The 17,941-nt window shown below is 45.4% G+C and overlaps 1 protein-coding gene across 6 annotated transcripts in view; it reads right to left on the bottom strand.

The window, feature by feature from the left end:
• Window positions 1-337: 337 nt before the first annotated feature.
• The window catches only part of lrch3 (leucine-rich repeats and calponin homology (CH) domain containing 3), a 49,502-nt gene continuing 31,898 nt past the window's right edge, over window positions 338-17,941 (bottom strand). For 2 of the 6 annotated variants that reach the window (XM_063205549.1, XM_063205547.1), the window contains 6 exons: window positions 14,909-14,942; window positions 14,161-14,280; window positions 12,003-12,103; window positions 10,870-11,007; window positions 9,207-9,284; window positions 338-3,978 (listed from right to left, as the gene is read on the bottom strand). In XM_063205549.1, coding sequence (XP_063061619.1) covers window positions 3,814-3,978; window positions 9,207-9,284; window positions 10,870-11,007; window positions 12,003-12,103; window positions 14,161-14,280; window positions 14,909-14,942 — 636 coding nt within the window. In that variant the 3' untranslated portion in view covers window positions 338-3,813. Of the gene's footprint in view, window positions 3,979-9,206; window positions 9,285-10,869; window positions 11,008-12,002; window positions 12,104-14,160; window positions 14,281-14,908; window positions 14,943-15,769; window positions 15,842-17,941 lie in introns of all 6 variants that reach the window. The other 4 variants (XM_063205551.1, XM_063205550.1, XM_063205546.1 and 1 more) reach the window with 3 other exon arrangements.

Raw genomic sequence — 17,941 nt, forward strand, 5'->3', positions numbered from 1 at the left:
CTCATCTCCATCAGGTAATCCAAGGTAAAGTTGTACAACTGTCAACAGGTTTCAATAAATAGGCCGGATCTGAAATGCCTTGAGCAGATTTCAGATTTCAGATATGCTGGGTCCATCCACTCTTTTCAATCAACAGGAGCAATAATGGATTAAACCAATTAGTCAACACATAATATTAAACATTCACTCTTTGGTTCACTCAATAATCAATGTCAGCTGGAGGAATTTTATGTGGCATAATGTAATCTCTTTTTTTTTTCTGGTCCTCTTAACTTCTTCAGAAAATGTGGCAGTGGACACGCACATAAAACTATTAAAAACTATATATGCTATAAAAAGGCACAGATGCACACAGAGCCGAAATGGTAAATTTTTATTAATGCACTTTAAAATAACATCAAATATCCATTCCAAAAAAAAAAAAAAACCTTTCCATATTTTTTTTTCTCACTTACTTAGAATCCAATACAGTATATATTTTTGTGGGACACTTGCTCAAAAAAAGAAAGAAAGAAAAAAACACTGTAAAAACAAAAAAAAGGTAAAAACTTAGAAAAAACAAAGGCCAACCAAGTCCAGGCTCTGTAGGTAAAGCAATGTGAAGGTCCTCTGGTGCACATGGGAAGTGGTACATACTTGTAAACGTATGGAATGTTATTTATGTCTCTGTACAGTGTCACGCAGGGCCAGGCCCTGCTTCTAGGGTCACATGATAATTGCTGGGGGGGAAAAACACCCAAGTCAATATTTTTTTTTTCTTTAAAGCAAATAAAAATAGAAAAATTACACTAAAATATCTATACAAGACAACCCCCAGCAATAATAATATAATAATTTTAATTCAATTTCTTTTAACTTCCCTTGTCATAACTCTTAGGTCTATAAAAAAGCAAGTTAAAATAGAAAAAATACTTTTTGACTCTCCGTAACTATTTTTTCTATACTCAAAAACCTTTTTACTTTTTTAATTAAGTGGTCAAAGTTTTTTGTTTTAAACTCAGGGCCCCTGTCTCACCAGTCCTACTGCAGCCTTCTGTAGGAACCTTGATAATAAAATACAAAAATGGCCTCTTTTAAAAACAAACCCCCTCCACTGACCCTGTATGCTCAGCGTGGTGTAAGCCCCCGCACCCTGTCTGGGTGGCCAAGAGTGTACCCACCTCTCTCTTAAAACATACGTCTCCAGGCTCTAAGTGTCTCTATTTGGATTGAATAATATAGATCTGAGTGCACACCCGTGCTGTATACACTGTTGACTTAAAACATCACTGAGTGAATCACGTGTACAGCATTTAAAAAAAGAGTGTAGGCGTGTGTATGTTTGTGTATGTGTCTGTGTGTTTATGTTTGTGTGTGTGTGTGTGTCTGTTTAGGCGTGTGTATCCCTCTACACACAACGACAAACCGCTCTAGGAAGGCTATGCAGCCTGGTGTATGGTTACCAGGCGTAGAAAGAGCAAGCCATGCAGTGGTGACTACAGCAACACAAAAGACTGAAGGCCAGGGCCACATAGCTCCTCACTGGAGAGGAGACACTGGGCCATTCACTGCACTTCAGGAGGTGCTAAAGAGAATATATCTCAACTACAGCAGTCACCAGTCATATTGCCTTTAAAGTCAGACAGGACCATTTTTTTTTCTACTTTTTCTCGTTTTCTTTACATATTTAAATATAATCCTGTCCCCCAAACCCTACCCACCCACAAACCCACCCGTCCATCCACTGTCTTATGCATGCTTGGCTACATGTTACACGCAGGAGACAAAGGCCTATTCTGAAAAATTCACTTGGTCACTATATACATAGTAGACTATAAAAGGGGCACAGAAAACCCACACTCTACATAGTCCACTGTATAGTAAACAAGTTAAGATTTCGAACAATGCCAAATTGTACTGTCATCAATTGTCAGTTACATACTCTGCTTATGCCTGTCCATAGTTTAGAAACCACCTTCTTCTAATCCTCAACATTTAATTCAGTAACCTTAGGCCACATATATTTCTGCTATGGAGAGCACAACCATGCAATAGTTACACGATAACCCGTCGAAAGCGTTTGAAATGTAGTGTCTAGTTCTGAGACTAAAAATTCTAGCTCATCAAAACAGTTGTCGAGCAGATTGGCCCGCCGGCACCGGAGTTTGGGCCGGGCGGGCCAGGCCAGTACAGCAGTACTGGCGCTGCTGCTTGCCGTTTGGGTTTAGCCAACCCCACTGGTCGCCACGTCAGTCACTATGGGTTACAGGCCCTCTCGCAGGCAAGCCCTGTCTTGAGTTTCACTCCCTCAATTATTCACCTTCCAAAATTGCACAACGTACGTCAGTCAGCCTCAACTCAAGTCCCCGTCTCCAGGCTACGTAGGCTGAGCTGAGGAAGAAAACTACCATGTAGCAACAGGCACCCTATGGATCACGTTTCGCCATCAGCTGTTGAAACAGCAGGGCTCTACTACCTGACAGCAGAGAGAGAGAGAGAGAGAGAGAGAGAGAGAGAGAGAGAGAGAGAGAGAGAGAGAGAGAGAGAGAGAGAGAGAGAGAGAGAGAGAGATGTTACAGGAGCCTTCTCCACCTTCAGTCTACAAATGCATCATCCAGCCAGAATAGCTACTGGTTACTGGCTCCTGCTGCTGCTGCTGCTGCTGCTGCTGCTGCTGATGAGATGGAGCACTGCCATATTGCTTGTGTATTTATTTATGCAGCATTACCGTGGCTGCACCATCCGGGTGGACTGCAGCAGCATACTGCCACCCTGTGGTCAGATCTCAAACATACAACTCCTTTTAGCAGGGTTGCGGCAGTCCTGTGTAGCAGTCATAGACAGTATGTTGTCTACAGTGGCAGGGCTCTGTTGTGCTGGATGAAGAATTAAAAAGGTACAACACTGCTGCCCTCAGCTAACAGGTATTACTTTAGCCAGCATGCTCTACTGCCTATGGGGTAGAGGAGAAGGATTCCCTCTCAAAGTCACTGTAACAACCCTTTTGACAACCCTCGATGAGCAGGGATCTAACATATAACAAGTCTCAAGTCTTAAAATTATCAAATAATAATAATAAAAGTAATAATAATAATAATAAGCATAATAATAATAGGCATCATATTTCTTATGGTCATTAACAATGAAATTATATTAATATGGTGCAAAATTAAAAACAACCCTCCAACAGCTGGAGCCACAATATATGAACAGAAAAGGAAGTGATAGAAAACAAAAACAGAAACAGAAATTAAAAAACACTATTTTCAGAGGAAAAAAAACAAAACAAAAAAATAAACAAATCTCTTCCTGTGTGGTTGTTTGTAGTGTCCTGTTGGCCAGACAGAAGTGTGTGGGGGTCAGTCATCCATCGGTCCATACAGGCAAGTGGTAGTGCTGCTCCATACTCATCCATCTATCCATCCACTCCCCCGGGTCTTCTCTCCGCCACTCCCCCACCTCCTCTCTCCTCTCGCTGGGGCCACTCCACTCCCAGACACCCCCCAGAAGGGGCATTTGCACCATGCGTCCATACTTCTGTCTGTGCCATGTTACGTGTTTGTAGGTGTGTGTGTGTGTGTGTGTGTGTGTGTGTGAGACATGTAGTTAAGACAGAGGGTGTGAGGGTGAAGTTCAGGGGCTGTTTGCTCACGTGTCAGATGTAAGATGTATGTATGATGACAGTGGGTCAGTATGTGGTTTTTTTTTACATGTGACATAAGTGTCAGTGTGCTGTTGGTCAGTCAGTCAGTCAGTCAGTCAGGTGGTGTGTGGGGGACTTGGGTCTGGTCTGGAGGGGTGTTTATTTGTGTGTGTGTGTGTGTGTGTGTGTGTCTAGATGGCCAGGGAGGTGGTGGCGGCGGTGGAGGCGGAGGAGGGGGTGCCAGGGGTGGAGGCGGTGTGTTTCGGGGGGGCCAGGTCCAGCAGGGCGCGCACCGTCCCGGCCACCTGCGGAAGGCCCCGCTCCTCCAGGATGTGGAGGGGCAGACACAGCTGGGACTGGAGCACACAACACGCGCGCGCACACACACACACAGGGACGCGCACGCACACACACAGGGACGCGCACACACACACAGGGACGCGCACACACACAGAAACGACACGAAACACAGGACAACAGACAACACACACACACAGAGGGACGCACACACAGACAGACAGACAGACAGACAGACAGACACACACACACACAACAGGACACAGACACACACAGAGAAGAGCACGCCAGACAACACAGAACACATACCGAAACAAACAGGCCACGAAACGCAAGGCGCGCACACACACACACACACACACACACACACACACACACACAGAACACACACACACACACACACGCACACGCACACGCACACGCACACGCACACACACACACACACACACACACACACACAGAACACACACACCAAAAGCATGCAACACATACAATCACATTGACATTCGTACAGCAGACAAACACAAGCGCACATACAAGTGGATGACGGGAGACAAGAGACAAACAAACAAACAGAAACACAGAGAACAAAAGAAGAGGGTTGGGGGTGGGAGGGGGATGAAGATGGAGAAATAAAAATTATGAAAAAAATCACATCAACTTAAAACACAACACTAAAAATCACAACTTAAAAAAACAAACACCATGGGGGAAAAAAACATGTCAAACTCAGGCGTAACTTAAAATGCAACTTAAGCATGATGAACAAACATAAAAAGCGAGCAAGCAAGAATGAAAGAAGAGAAATGCAACCAATGCCATGGCCTGGTGTGGGGAAGAAAGAAAGCTCCACCAAGGAGGAGTGGAAAGAGAAAGGGAATGAGTAGAGAAGGAGAGGAGGGAGGGAGGGAAAAACCTGTGCAGGAGTGACGCACATTCAGATGGGACTGGCAGAATCAGAACACACACACACACACACACACACACACACACACACACACACACACACACACACACACACACACACACACACAGCGACGTCATGTGAAGTCATCCACTATGCCTACGGGCAACGGCGGCACAGGAATCCAATATCAATGGCCTCCTTCATAGAGAGTTACAGTCCCTGCTGTGTGGTGTGTGTGTGTGTGTGTGTGTGTGTGTGTGTGTGTGTGTATGCACGGGGTTGTGTGAGGGCTGTGGGCATATGTGTGTGTGTGTGTGTGTGTGTGCGTGTGTGTGTGTGTGTGTGTGCACGGGGTTGTGTGAGGGCTGTGGGCACGTGTGTGTGTGTGTGTGTGTGTGTATGCACGGGGTTGTGTGAGGGCTGTGGGCATGTGTGTGTATGTGCAATTTAAGCAGCGAGAGAGACAGAATAACGGCACTACAAAGCAAGCACATCATTCTGTTCAGTTTATTGGTGAAAGCGTTCAAGGTAAAGAATCGTCAGGCAGACAGTAGGAAGAAGAATCAAGCACATGGTAATCCCAGAAACACAAACGCACGCACGCATCTACATACACTCGTCCTCAACTACAATACTATACACTTCCTTAACAGCTTGAGGAAGACAGCTGTAAGTAGACACTCGCTCCCCCTATCCACATTACTTCAGGACTTTTGCGATGGCTTGTAACGCAACACCAAAGAGACAGCATGGTGGCCAGCCAGGGGTGTGCATTACAAAGCCTATACCTGGCCAAAGCGTTCATCAATGGCTGTTTGCCGAGTATGCAGGCCCACTTGCCCGGCTGCCCGGTTAAACATTTCTAAACCCAAAAGGAGATAGTCATTGTGTGGTTTTAAGTAAAGTAAAAAAAAAAAAAAGCTTCTAATAATTTTGGGATTAGGGATTTGTCTTGAACGCTCTCCAACCTCTTTTTATGTTTCTTTTTTTTCATCCTTTTTCCTTAAAAACACGCAAGAAGTAATTAAAAATTTACATGTACAATACTGCATTAGCAGTCACCACAACAGCTCTCCAGTGCTTTTTTCTGTTTTGTTTCACTGTGTTCCACTAACGCAGGGCTAGAGGCCCATTCATATCCTACATGTGAGACGGTTAGGGATACATATGGAGTGTTCTGCACGTTCTATCAGTAGATTCCATGTTTCTTGACACGAAATTGAGGAGTTTAATGTATGTATGGAACAGACCGAAACAATTGGGGGGGGGAAAAACTCACCACACATCGAAAGACGGATGGAGGTATTAATGTGTTGATGGTTAGAGCGTATGAAGAGAAATGTGCACGCCAGAGGCCAAACGTAGGGTATGAACGGGCCTGAATACTTCCCCAGCTGGACTCGTGACCTCTACCCCCTTTCGTTATGCAGATATGCCTGTAGGCCGACTGTTAAGGGAAGGAGAGAGGGAGGAAGAAGGGCCCTTTTAGGCACAGTGGGATGATCCATCCATCGATTGTGCATCAGGAAACACTTTTAAAAGGCTCAGAGGCAGGGCGAGGAGAGCAGCAAGCATTTGATTTCATTTTTTAATCATCTTTTTTTCTTTTTTTAAACAAAATCGAAAGGGAAAAATTCCAAAAAACACTCGACTCATCAGCTTAGACATGCACAACACTCCCGTCAACAAGGGACAGGTTTTGGGGAAATAAAAACGAGGCCATTGGAGAGAGCAGGGTCAGGTAAACACCAGCTCTTGGAGCAGCGTTGTCGTCGTCATTGTCATGTGTTGCTAGAGAACAGCAGCTTTGTGTGTGTGCTTATGCAAAACCTGTAGCTTTGGTATTGCTGGGCACCACTCGTCAAATTTACAAAAAAACAACACACAACCAAACACTTCCGGAAACTGGCTCAGCACAGGGTCACACACGCATACATGGACACTGAGTGAAGCGTCCCCTCAACCAGACAATTAAGAGCTGTTGATAAGTTTGAAGTAGTCCATAAACATAGTATATACACACACACACACACACACGTCATGTCATATGTATGTCTACGGTATGTCTATGCTCTAGATGTGAGGTTCACCGGAATAGGTAGCCATTTGCAAAGAGGTCACATGATTATCAGTGGCAGCCATTTGCCAAAGATAGATAGAACACTAGATGCTGCGTTAAGCCTTCTGGTATGGCAAGCCTTGCACACTGCCATCTTCTTCATACATACAGTATTTCCAATGTTTTTCACACGGTCACCAAAGATGCTGCTGTAGCGCCACCTGCAGAATAATTTACATATTGCCTTGTCACCAATTGATGTTCATTCAAGCGGCGGAACCATTAAGAAATAAAATTGAGCCATTCGTTCCAATAGGCAGGGGTGGTCAATACAACATCTAGAGTTCTATATCCATGGCCAATTGAAAGAGGTCACATGATTATCAAGGGTATCGGTTTGCAAGAGGTCACATGGTAATCACAGAGGTGTCTGCTCAATTGGGAAACTTTTTTAAATTACTGAGTTACACAGCAACCTTCCTCCTTATGTAATGTTAGGATATGTATGCAACTTACAACACAATGCACAATAAGGCACAGGGGGAGATGGGGGAGGCTGTCATTACAGTAAAGGGCTCGGGGGCGGGGGCGGGGGATCTGATTATTTATCTTCTATGGCAAATTAGAAATGCCATGTTATTCCCATTTCAACTCATGCATGAAAAAATGAACAAAATGATTTCACGACATGGCAATGGGAGCGCAAGGCCAAACGCTGCACTGAGCAGCCCTGTAGGAAGCACAACAGGCACACCTGCGTGTAATTGGTAAGGCTGGTTAAGTCCCGCCTATTCTTGTGCTTTTGCAGTATTTTCATAGGTCGGGATTGTCCATCAATCAGTGCGCTGCCATGGGAACCGGTTGGCAAAGGTTGGCAGCAGCAAGGGTTAAGCAGATACAACATGACATGGCCGCAGTGTTGCCAGATGTGTCTGACCAAATCCCGCCCAAAAGGTTCTCAAAATGCGCTAAATTCCGCCCAAATTCAACAAATTACATTGACTTCTATGGGCCCAAAACGGCTGACAAAAAAAAAAAAAAAAACGGCAAATGGCCAATTTTTCTCGTTTTTATCCGCCGACGCTCATCCCAAGTAGCCCAATTGGTCAGGCACCCACCCTCTCTGGCAACACTGCATGGCCGTCGTCTTTTAGATGCAGCGAGACACGAGACACGGAAGTGCTATTATTGGAGGAGTACGTCTTGTTTGTTATTGTTGTGAGAGCTTATACATGGTGTGTGTATTGTTACGGCACGTGAGCTTGAGATGTGATGCGTTTCTATTTGGAAATAAGACTCCGCTCAACCTCCTCCCAGGCTCGGGGGGGAACTTGAGGGGGGTCAAAATTCATGCAGTTGGCGTGACGTCACAAGTCAAGTTGTTTTTGGGGGAAGGTCAGTTCATTGATGTGCTCACTGATTGCTTGTAGTACTGGAGTTACTGAATAAATATGCCTTGTGAATGGATGGCTAGGTGGCATTTTCCCCCAAAACAATGCATTGCTAAGCCACGTTAGCAAAGTGCCCAGAGGACCGACTGCAAGAATAGTATAACTGTTACAGGAAAGTGAACAGGAGATGTGATAAAGTTTTACGAGACTCTGCTCATGCTTCGCTCTCAAGCTCAGGGGGCTTTGAGTGGGTCAAGACGGGTGGAGCGGAGCGGAGGGGCTGTTTGCAGTTCATACACGGGGCACCAGGTGGCAGTAGAGAGCGCAGAGCAGGGACATGATGGAGAGATAGAAGAGGGCGAAGCCAGCCAGCTGGGCAGGAGGGGAGGAGGCCAGGCGAGGGGGCGCCAGCGATAGCAGAGCTGCCACCGTACGCAGCACAGCGCCGCTACAGCCCTGAGCCTCCCCCCGCAACACCTCCCCCACCGAACACAGACTCTCCTAGCGCACCACATGAGCCACATGAGACCACATCACACACACACACACACACACACACACAGGCGATCAGAGATGAGAGAGGAGGGGGTGGGGGATGTGGGGGTGAGTTAAGGGAAGCGGGGAGGGGAGGAGTGGAGTGAGGGGGTATGAAGTTACATCATCGGTGAAAGAAGTAGAGATCAAAGTGCGATGGTGAAAAGAAATGAGACAGAGTTGGAGGAAGGGAGAAGAAAGAAAGAAGACAGGATGAAGAGAGAAACAAAAGCAGAGAGAGAGAGAGAGAGGAATTGTTAGTGAGCAGATAAGGTCAGTGTTTTAAAAACTAATCTATTTGCACAAATACACCCACAAAGATCAAAGTTGAGTTAGCAGACCATGAAAAAGTACGGTAAGTAACCGTCGTTGCATTAGGACAGATGGGCCTCTTACCTGTGGAACCCCGATTCTGCGACACGCCTCCAGGAAGTTCTCAACATTCCGTCGACACTTGGCCATTGTCAGTTTGGGCTGCGGAGAGGCACACAAGCACGCTAGCTTAGCCACTGGTGTTCTGCCGAAGTTAGCTACCAGGAGCCTGTTAACACAGCCCTAACCCCAAACCCTATGCTCTGACCTGTACACCGTTCCTTGAAAGTGTTGTTGCTAACCTGTTTAGCAACTTACATGGTTGCTAATGGGAAATTGCATTGCAAGCAACAAAGATGCCAATATAATTAGCTATGACGCTGTCGAGAAATGCACCCCAGGGGCGGTCTGTAGCTCAGCTGGATGGTCATATCAACAAGAGACTAGAACAGCTCGTGAGTGAGCGAGCACAAGTTCAACGCTAAAAGCTAACCACCGCTGTTAACTTGACTTGCTATTGAAATCCCTGTGTGTGCCCCTGTGTAAATCAACGTCAGGCAGGGCAATGAGACCACCACAGAAACACATGTGCGCACTGGGACCAGGCCGTTTACTGGAACTGGAAGTCTTTTCCTTGAAAACACGGTCATTTCCCCCGAGGCACACTCCCGAGCGTGTTCTCTACCAACAAACCATGTCCAATTCTGGCAGTAAAAATAAGGGAAGTACACATGGCCTCTGAACTAAGGGGAGTGGTGGAATAACACACAAGTTAAAATAGTCATTCAAAAATTAACTGTTGTGGAGGAGATTTCCGGACTGTAGGTACACAAACTACACAGTTATTGCAGTTATTATCAATGGACATGCAAAATATGCTGGTAGGCTGATATGGACACCAACAATGGTGTCTTCAATGGGTATAGATGGGTTTTTTTTGTTTGAGTAGCAAATTTTGCGCAGTCAGGAGAAAAACAAAAATGTAGAACCCATGTATTGTGTTGCCTCTTCCCAGTTTGTCATGCCTCTTCACCACTGTACCAGAGAGAGTAGAGAGAGAGAGGTTCCATTGGCCCATTGTTTCCGGGTTCTATTATTGCAAGGGGGAGAGGGGGGGAAATCCCCCTTTAGGCAGACCTAGGCAGACCTAAGGACTGTTCTATTCAATGCTAGGAGTATTATGACACGCGCCTTTAGGCAGACCGGAACCTGGTCATGTTAGGTGCCCATAGCAACCTATTACATTGGCATATCTCTATATACTTAAAGAATCTCTGACTGTACTGTGCTGCTGTACTGCGACGCATATAGAATCTGAGAAAATCCAACGCTGTCCCATTTTTTAACTGTCCTCCATAAGGGGTACAAAGTACCCACTACTACTGAAAGGTGACCCCCATCACTATGGGAGTTAAAGTCAAGTGAAAAATACAGAACACAGCGGACGAGGAAACATGGCAATAGCAATGGCTATATTTCCAACCAAGAGTATTGTGTTGCATCTTACCAGATGGTCATGCAATTCTAGCCATACCCCTATTTTAAAATATCTACATGCTGAAAACAGGAGCCTTTACATCTCATTGTACTTGTATAATGACAATGAAGGCTTCCTATTCTATACCACTTATTATACTCAGACCAATACAAACTGGGACAACAGTGCCTTATAACGCTCCCCCACAAGGGGTACCAACTACTGCAGAAGGTGAGGGCTGCAGGATGGGACAGAGTGAAAGGTACGCACCACAGCGGGCGAGGGGACGTGGATGCTGGGCACAGATCTGGGCCGCACGTGATTGGCCAGGTGGCACAGCACCACCCCGTCAGTCAGGGCCGCACCCAGGTCGCTCGGCAACGACACTTTCAGCCGGCACTCAATGTTCTGCAGAGGGGAAGAGAGAGAGAGAGAGAGAGAGAGAGACAGAGATAGAGAGAGAGAGAGAGAGAGAGAGAGAGAGAGAGCAAAAGAGAGAAGAAAGGGTAGAGAGAGAGAGAGAGAGAGATAGAGAGGAATGGAGGAGGGAGGGGGGAAGAGAGGAAGAAGAGTGAACAAAAGTAATCAGGAACAGTTCTGCAACAATGGACATGACTAGAATCTAGTTCATCTATGACTGTAACCTAGTTTACGTACGGACAGGGATGACAGTCTCTCTCTCTCTCTCTCTCTCTCGTCCTCTCTCTGTCTCTCTGTCAGACCTCTTCGTCTCCAAGCGCACACTCTCTAGAGGTCATTAGTGTGCCGATGTCTTGGGACATCAGCTGTATCTGCTATTACACAAGCAGAATGGAACTACAGAAGGGTTTCTTTCTCCCTGCATCGTTTTGTATTGGGTCCAAGCTTTCATTCGAGGAAAAATTGAGTTAGACAGCCGTGAGTGGTGTCGGCCAAAGGGCACCATAATGGTATAATGCAATCCTATGGGGCAAAGCAGTCAGGGCCAAAGTAAACAGCTATAGTTGTAGTAGCCCCTTTGAGAGATCCATGATGTTATTATTACAAGTGCCTGACAACATGGACAGGATGCCTACAGTAAAACACCTGCGTTCTATTTACATCATTACATGTACATGTCATGTAAAATGACTCCATTCATACTAAATTTCTATATGAACTGCTTAAGTTTCCTTTTCCCATTTTATTTGCCCTTAGGCATACACAAGATTTAAATGATGAATATGCGATTATGAAAAAATGCTGGCAATGAATGGTACCTTGTGGAAATCTGTTGATGATCGACAAAGAGCTAAGGGATGCAGCTAACTGAGACAGCATAGTAGAAGGGATTGTCTCACTGCTGTTGCAGATGCAGATACTCACATGCACGCAGACACACATTACCATGCAGACACACCACACGTGCTCGCATACACACACACCTTTCGCAGTTGCTCCACCACCTCTGCTTCCTCCCCCACAAGCCCCTGGGTTGGGGTGGGTGTGCTGTCCTCAGGCTCTGACCTAGAAGGTGTTGAATCACCTGAAACAAACGAAAGAGAAAGAAAAAGAGAGGGAGAGAGAGAAGAAGAGACATGACACCTCCTCAACATAATTTGAAATTCACAACTCAGTTGAGATGGTGGATTTCACACTGACATTCACACCGTGCACACACCTTACGAGGCTACAGTTGTTGATACCAAATGTTTTCTTGCTTATCTAGCTATCTTTATTCACTTTTAAAAAAAAATCTTGTCATCTTTAGCCCAATGTGACAATAACGTTTTGTCCATATTGATTATTTTATATTCTGCTGCTTGCTGCTGTGGCTTTGCTTATTATACTTGTTTAAAATGTCGCCATCTTAAGTCGTTGGTATGCCTGCTCACTTCTATGTTCTATCATGAATTGGAATTACCAAACAGCACTGAGAATAATAATGCCACCTCTATAAATACACAGATGATATTTGAAATAGTTTGCTCAATCTGGCTTGCTTAATGTGTTTACAAGTGTTGCAGCCTTTAACTAGACTATGATACAGGGGACACAGATAACACAAAATGAACAAAATACAATGGTTGTGCAAGTGAGCAATGCAGTGCATAGCAGAGAGCCATCTTAGCGAGGGGGCCTGTCCAAATGTAGCAAACATGCGGGATGAGGACATCTAATTGAATTACAGCGATAGCGACAACACCTTTCTTTTCTACCGCTTAGCCAGGCTGAAATTACATTTGTCCTTTCCAAAATTCCTCGAGCAGGATAAAAAAAGAGAGGAAAACCAACAGAGACACAGACATACCGGTACACAAGCACACGCGGCACGCTCACAAAAAACAAAAAAAAACCAGAAGAAAAAGCTCACATTCTCACATAAAAGAACAACTCCCTTCCTCAAAGGCATACAGACACTCATTCACACACACACACACACACACACACACACACACACACACACACACACACACACACACACACACACACACACACACACACACACACACACACACACACACACACACACACACACACACACACACACACACACACACAAATAAGCGCACACACACACGGTCAGGACACTGATATCCAGTGACAGTAGGAAGTCTATTGGTGTTAATTTTAATTAACAGCCGTGCTCATTAATTCTGGTCCGTTGAAAAAGGTCAAGAAACAAAACACACATTGCCAAAAAACACACACACAGACACACACACACACTGTCGCATGCACACACGCAAACAAACACACACACACACACACACACACACACACACACACACACACACACACACACACACACACACACACAGACACAGACACAGACACAGACAGACACAGACACAGACACAGACACAGACAAGGCCAAGCAGAGCAGCAATTAGTGTCATCAGAGTGGCAGAAGGTGCCATGTTAGGTCAGGGCCATGCAGAGAGCGAGCGAGCGAAAGCGAGACCAGTACCCTGCACACACACGAGGTGAGTATGACAAGGTCAGAGCAAAGGGGCTGCAAGTGTGAGACGACAAATGAGTTCAAGTGGGAATATAAATCAAAAGCGTTTAATGACATGCTAAAGAGCTCCTGGAAAGGGTCACCGGTTTATTCTTGACCCCTCTCTCCTCTCTTCCTCTTTCCAGGGGTGTCAAAAAGCCTAGTTCAGAAGTGAAAGCTCTGCCACGGTTTCTTTCCACCACAGGTGACTTCACTTCAACTGATCTACCTTGAGTCTTGAGTACTGTGTATTATGATACACTGATTCAGAGATGGTTGGATAAAATTAGAGGCAGGGTTTTTTTTACCTGGTGTTCACACGGGCACTGACCGTTGATGGAACCCATTGACTTGCATGGACATTGAAATGCATTGTGGGGACTGATGATTAGAACTTCAGAATAAGAATTTAGAGTATAGAATTTCCAACTTTGACGGTCTGTTAGTCAATCAGACTGTGTGTATGTATGGAAGGCATGAAAAGATAACCCGGATTCCGTCAGACACACCCACTGTCAACCGTCAAACGGAGGGTGCCAGTGTGAAGGAAGCGTTAACTGTGTGGAGCCTGAACCCTTCTCCTCCGCCATGTTGTCACCCACCTCTCTTCTTCTCCTCTCTCTGGCTGAGGCGGTACAGGAAGCTGTCGGGCCTCGGGGCGGGGCCAGCAGCGCGGCAGGTGGGCAGGGCAGCTGGGCCGGGGTAAGAGGGTGATTGGAGGGCTGCAGGGGTGCAGAGAGATGGGAGGGGGGGCGGGGTTTGGGGACGTGATCGGCCAATCAGAGAAGGCAAGGTGAAGTGAAGAGAGCGTGCGAATGGGGTTGTGATGTGTGGGTTTTTTTGTTGAATGAGTGATATAGCAACAAAGAGTGAATGGTGGAAAGCATTGAACAGGTGAGTTGATGGGCTTGGGTCTCGTGGGCTGTCCTGTGATGTGCTATTATGCAGGAGTGTGTGCCAAAGACTCATGGGTATGATGGTAGCAAGGAGCTGTGCACTGTGGAACTGTATTGGACAAGCTCATACCGTGTTCCAAATTATTATGCAAATGACATTTTTCACTGATTCCACAGTCATCATGAATTTCCAGTCAACTCATCACTGTTGATGTTGACTACTTACAAAAATCAGTGAAAAATATAATTTCTATAATAATTTGAAACACAGTGTAGGCTCTATGTTCTGGTGTAATAAAAAAATGTGTCTAGATCCAGTACCAAGTCCCAACACAGAGTCCACAAAATGGAATGCAGAGTTCAACTTTTTTTTTTATAATGGCCAGTGCAAAAGGTGACAGCGGCAGGTGCTAAGCTGTGCATTGCAAAAAAGCCAAGTGGCTGAGACACGTACCTGTGGGTGACAATGCTGATCGATCCTCCCCTTGCTGAGAACACACCCGTCCAGGAAAGGAAGGATTGGGGGGAAAAAAGAAACACAAGACGGTTTAAATCCAAAAGAGTGACAAGAACATTTCCAAACCCACCAAGTTTAAATAAAATTCATCAACAGTGCAACATCTTTGTGACATCCTCTCTTTTGTGGCCATTTCAGTCTGAACAAAAGCAGACTAAAAAAATCCCTATGAGGTTACTACAGTGCTCCCCCATACAATGCCCCTGTGATGGGTGAAAATTTGTAACACCATAGAAAACAAAATGGTTTAATGACTACACACACCATGTAAATACATTTACTATATGCATTTACAGAATAATTAGCATGCATACTGAAAAAACTGTTAATAGATGACTATTCAACGAGCCCCACCAAGTCACTATGCAAGCTCCCAATCACAGTGTACCGGCAGAGACAGCCCAAGTGGAAATCAATATTTATACCGGTATGTTACTGTATAGTAACTTTGTTTCTGTAGCATGAATAGTGGTGTAGCATGCATACATCGATGAATTGAAAAAAAAGAGAAAAAAAAATCTCCTACAGCGTGACCGTGAAAGGTGAACAGCATTAAACGGAGTCACAATGCAAGCTCACAGTGAGTGGCCTAATAATCAAGAGTGTCCAGACAACAACCAAATATTAAAAAATGTTAATACACTGCATAGTGATATAGCATGCATATATAACTGTCATAAAAATGTGATCCACTATTGCATAAAATTATCCTATCAATAGTGCACAGTGAAGGCTGGCTCCCAAAGGATGTTCCCAGTGAGCAGCAAGAGCCCATGTGACTCTGCACATCAGCAGTACCTGCAGTGGACAGGAGGGGGTGCTGTCTGAGCCGTGAGAGACACACCCATCCATGGCCATCCCAGACAGAGACTACACGCAGCAGCAGGCAGACAGACAGACAGACAGACAGAGAGGCAACGGAGGAGGACAACAGAACGGATCGGAAGATGGAAGAGGAGAAATGAAGGTTTAAAGATAACGGAACAAACAAACAAACAAACAAACAAAAAGCAATGATATGATGAAAAGATGAGGAAAGCAACAAATGAGAAGACATGGTTTGTTATTCCAGACATGTTATTAAAACCAAAAAGAAACCCACAGCAGACATAATTATGAAAAGTGATAGGATTAAAGAAAAAATGGAAAAAGGAAACACAGAAAAAGGAGAGGGAAGAGGGAGGGGAAAGAAATTGGTTATTGCTTGACAGAGAGAGAGAACAATATTTTTCGAATGAAGCTCACATACACACACAGCAGACATGCAGAACTGGTACAGGCCACAACACAACAGCCATGCATGTCTGTGTGTGTCTTTATGTGTGTGATTACAGCCCTTTCTTTATGTGTGTATTTAAAGTTTTTGCCTTATATATATATATATATATATATATGTGTGTGTGTGTGTGTGTGTGTGTGTGTGTGTGTGTGTGTGTGTGTGTGTGTGTGTGTGTGTGTGTGTGTGTGTGTGTGTGTGTGTGTGTGTGTGTGTGTGTTCTTTGAGTACAGACATGTTAAAATTGGTCACCACTATGTGTGTTGTGCACTTTAGTGCAGCTTGTTTGTTTAGGTGCATTTGTTTGCATGGGTGTGTTTGTTTTGAAGTAAGTAAGTACGGTATGTGTTTGTTTTGAGGTAGGTAAGTATGTGTGATTGTTTCACCTGCTTGTGAGAGCCTGGCCTCCTCTTTATAGTGTTGGTGTCAGTGTCTATCTCAAACACCCTGAGAGGCTCGTACTCGCTCTGGCAGAGACAGCCAGGCCGAGAGAGATAGAGAGAGAGGCAGAGAGAGGCAGAGGGAGAGGCAGAGAGAGAGAGAGAGAGAGAGAGAGAGAGAGAGAGACAGAGACAGAGACAGAGACAGAGAGCAAGGCCGGGCAGAGAGAGAGAAAGAAAGGGGGGAATAGAGAGAGCAAGGCCGGGCCAAGCGAGAGAGACAGGGAGAGAGAGGGAGAGCGAGACGGGGAGAGAGAGGGAGAGACAGACGGAGAGAGATAGAGAGGGAAGAGGAGAGGGAGTGGGAAAGGGAGATGGAGAGAAAGGCAAGAGAGGGAGATGGAGAGAAAGGCAAGAGAGGGAGAGAGGAGGGGGGAGAGAGTGAGGAGAAAGAGACGGGAGGGATGGGGAGACAGCAAGAGAAAAGAGAAAGGGAGGAAGAAGAGAGGCCGAGAAGGAAACAGAAGGGAGAGAGTGTGAGAGAGCAAGGGAGAGGGCCAGGGAGAGGGAGAGGAATGGTTGGATTGAGACAGAGACGTGTCAATGTGCAAGAGAGGGCAGAGTGCAAGAGAATGCAGTGCAAGAGAATGCAGAGAGTGCAAGAAAGTGCATATGAGCGAGAAAGAGAGAAAGAGTGATAGATAGATTAGAAGAGAAGAGAGAGGGGGAATAGTCAGCGAGAGAAAGAGGACAGCAGAAGAGAGCAGAAGCTTTGAGCCGGGGGGGTAAGCAGGTTACTGTGCGGCAGGGAGAAGGAGCTCAAGGTTAGTCTACACACAGCAGAGGACAGGAAGCAGCATGGGCATCAAGGAAGAGGGACACACACCCAACTCTTTCACATTCCCACCCTCTATTGCAAAGATACACCCACACTCCGAACCCAATATATTCCCACCTGCAATATATTATGTTCCTGGCTTCGCAAAATGAAAATGTCTCTAGGCTGGGAGGTTAAAACAGGTAATCTCACTAAATAGCTCTACCTGTAAAGAACAAGATACGTTTTTCATCTCTGGTGCATTGATCATTTCTATACGGATACAATATAAGTGATAGACAATGTCCAGAAAAAATAAAAAAACAAACAAACCAACAAATAAACAAAACAAAAAACAACTCAAAAAGCAACAAATGATTGTGACACCACCATGATTGTTTCTGGAATCTTGTGTGGCACTTAAAACTCTCATCAATCATAGGGAGGGGATGGCAAGGAGAAAACGAGGGAGATTTGGGGGGGCTGAAGGCGATGAT

The sequence above is a fragment of the Engraulis encrasicolus genome, chromosome 8 (genome assembly GCF_034702125.1).
Source record: "Engraulis encrasicolus isolate BLACKSEA-1 chromosome 8, IST_EnEncr_1.0, whole genome shotgun sequence".
Taxonomy (NCBI): Eukaryota; Metazoa; Chordata; class Actinopteri; order Clupeiformes; family Engraulidae; genus Engraulis; species Engraulis encrasicolus.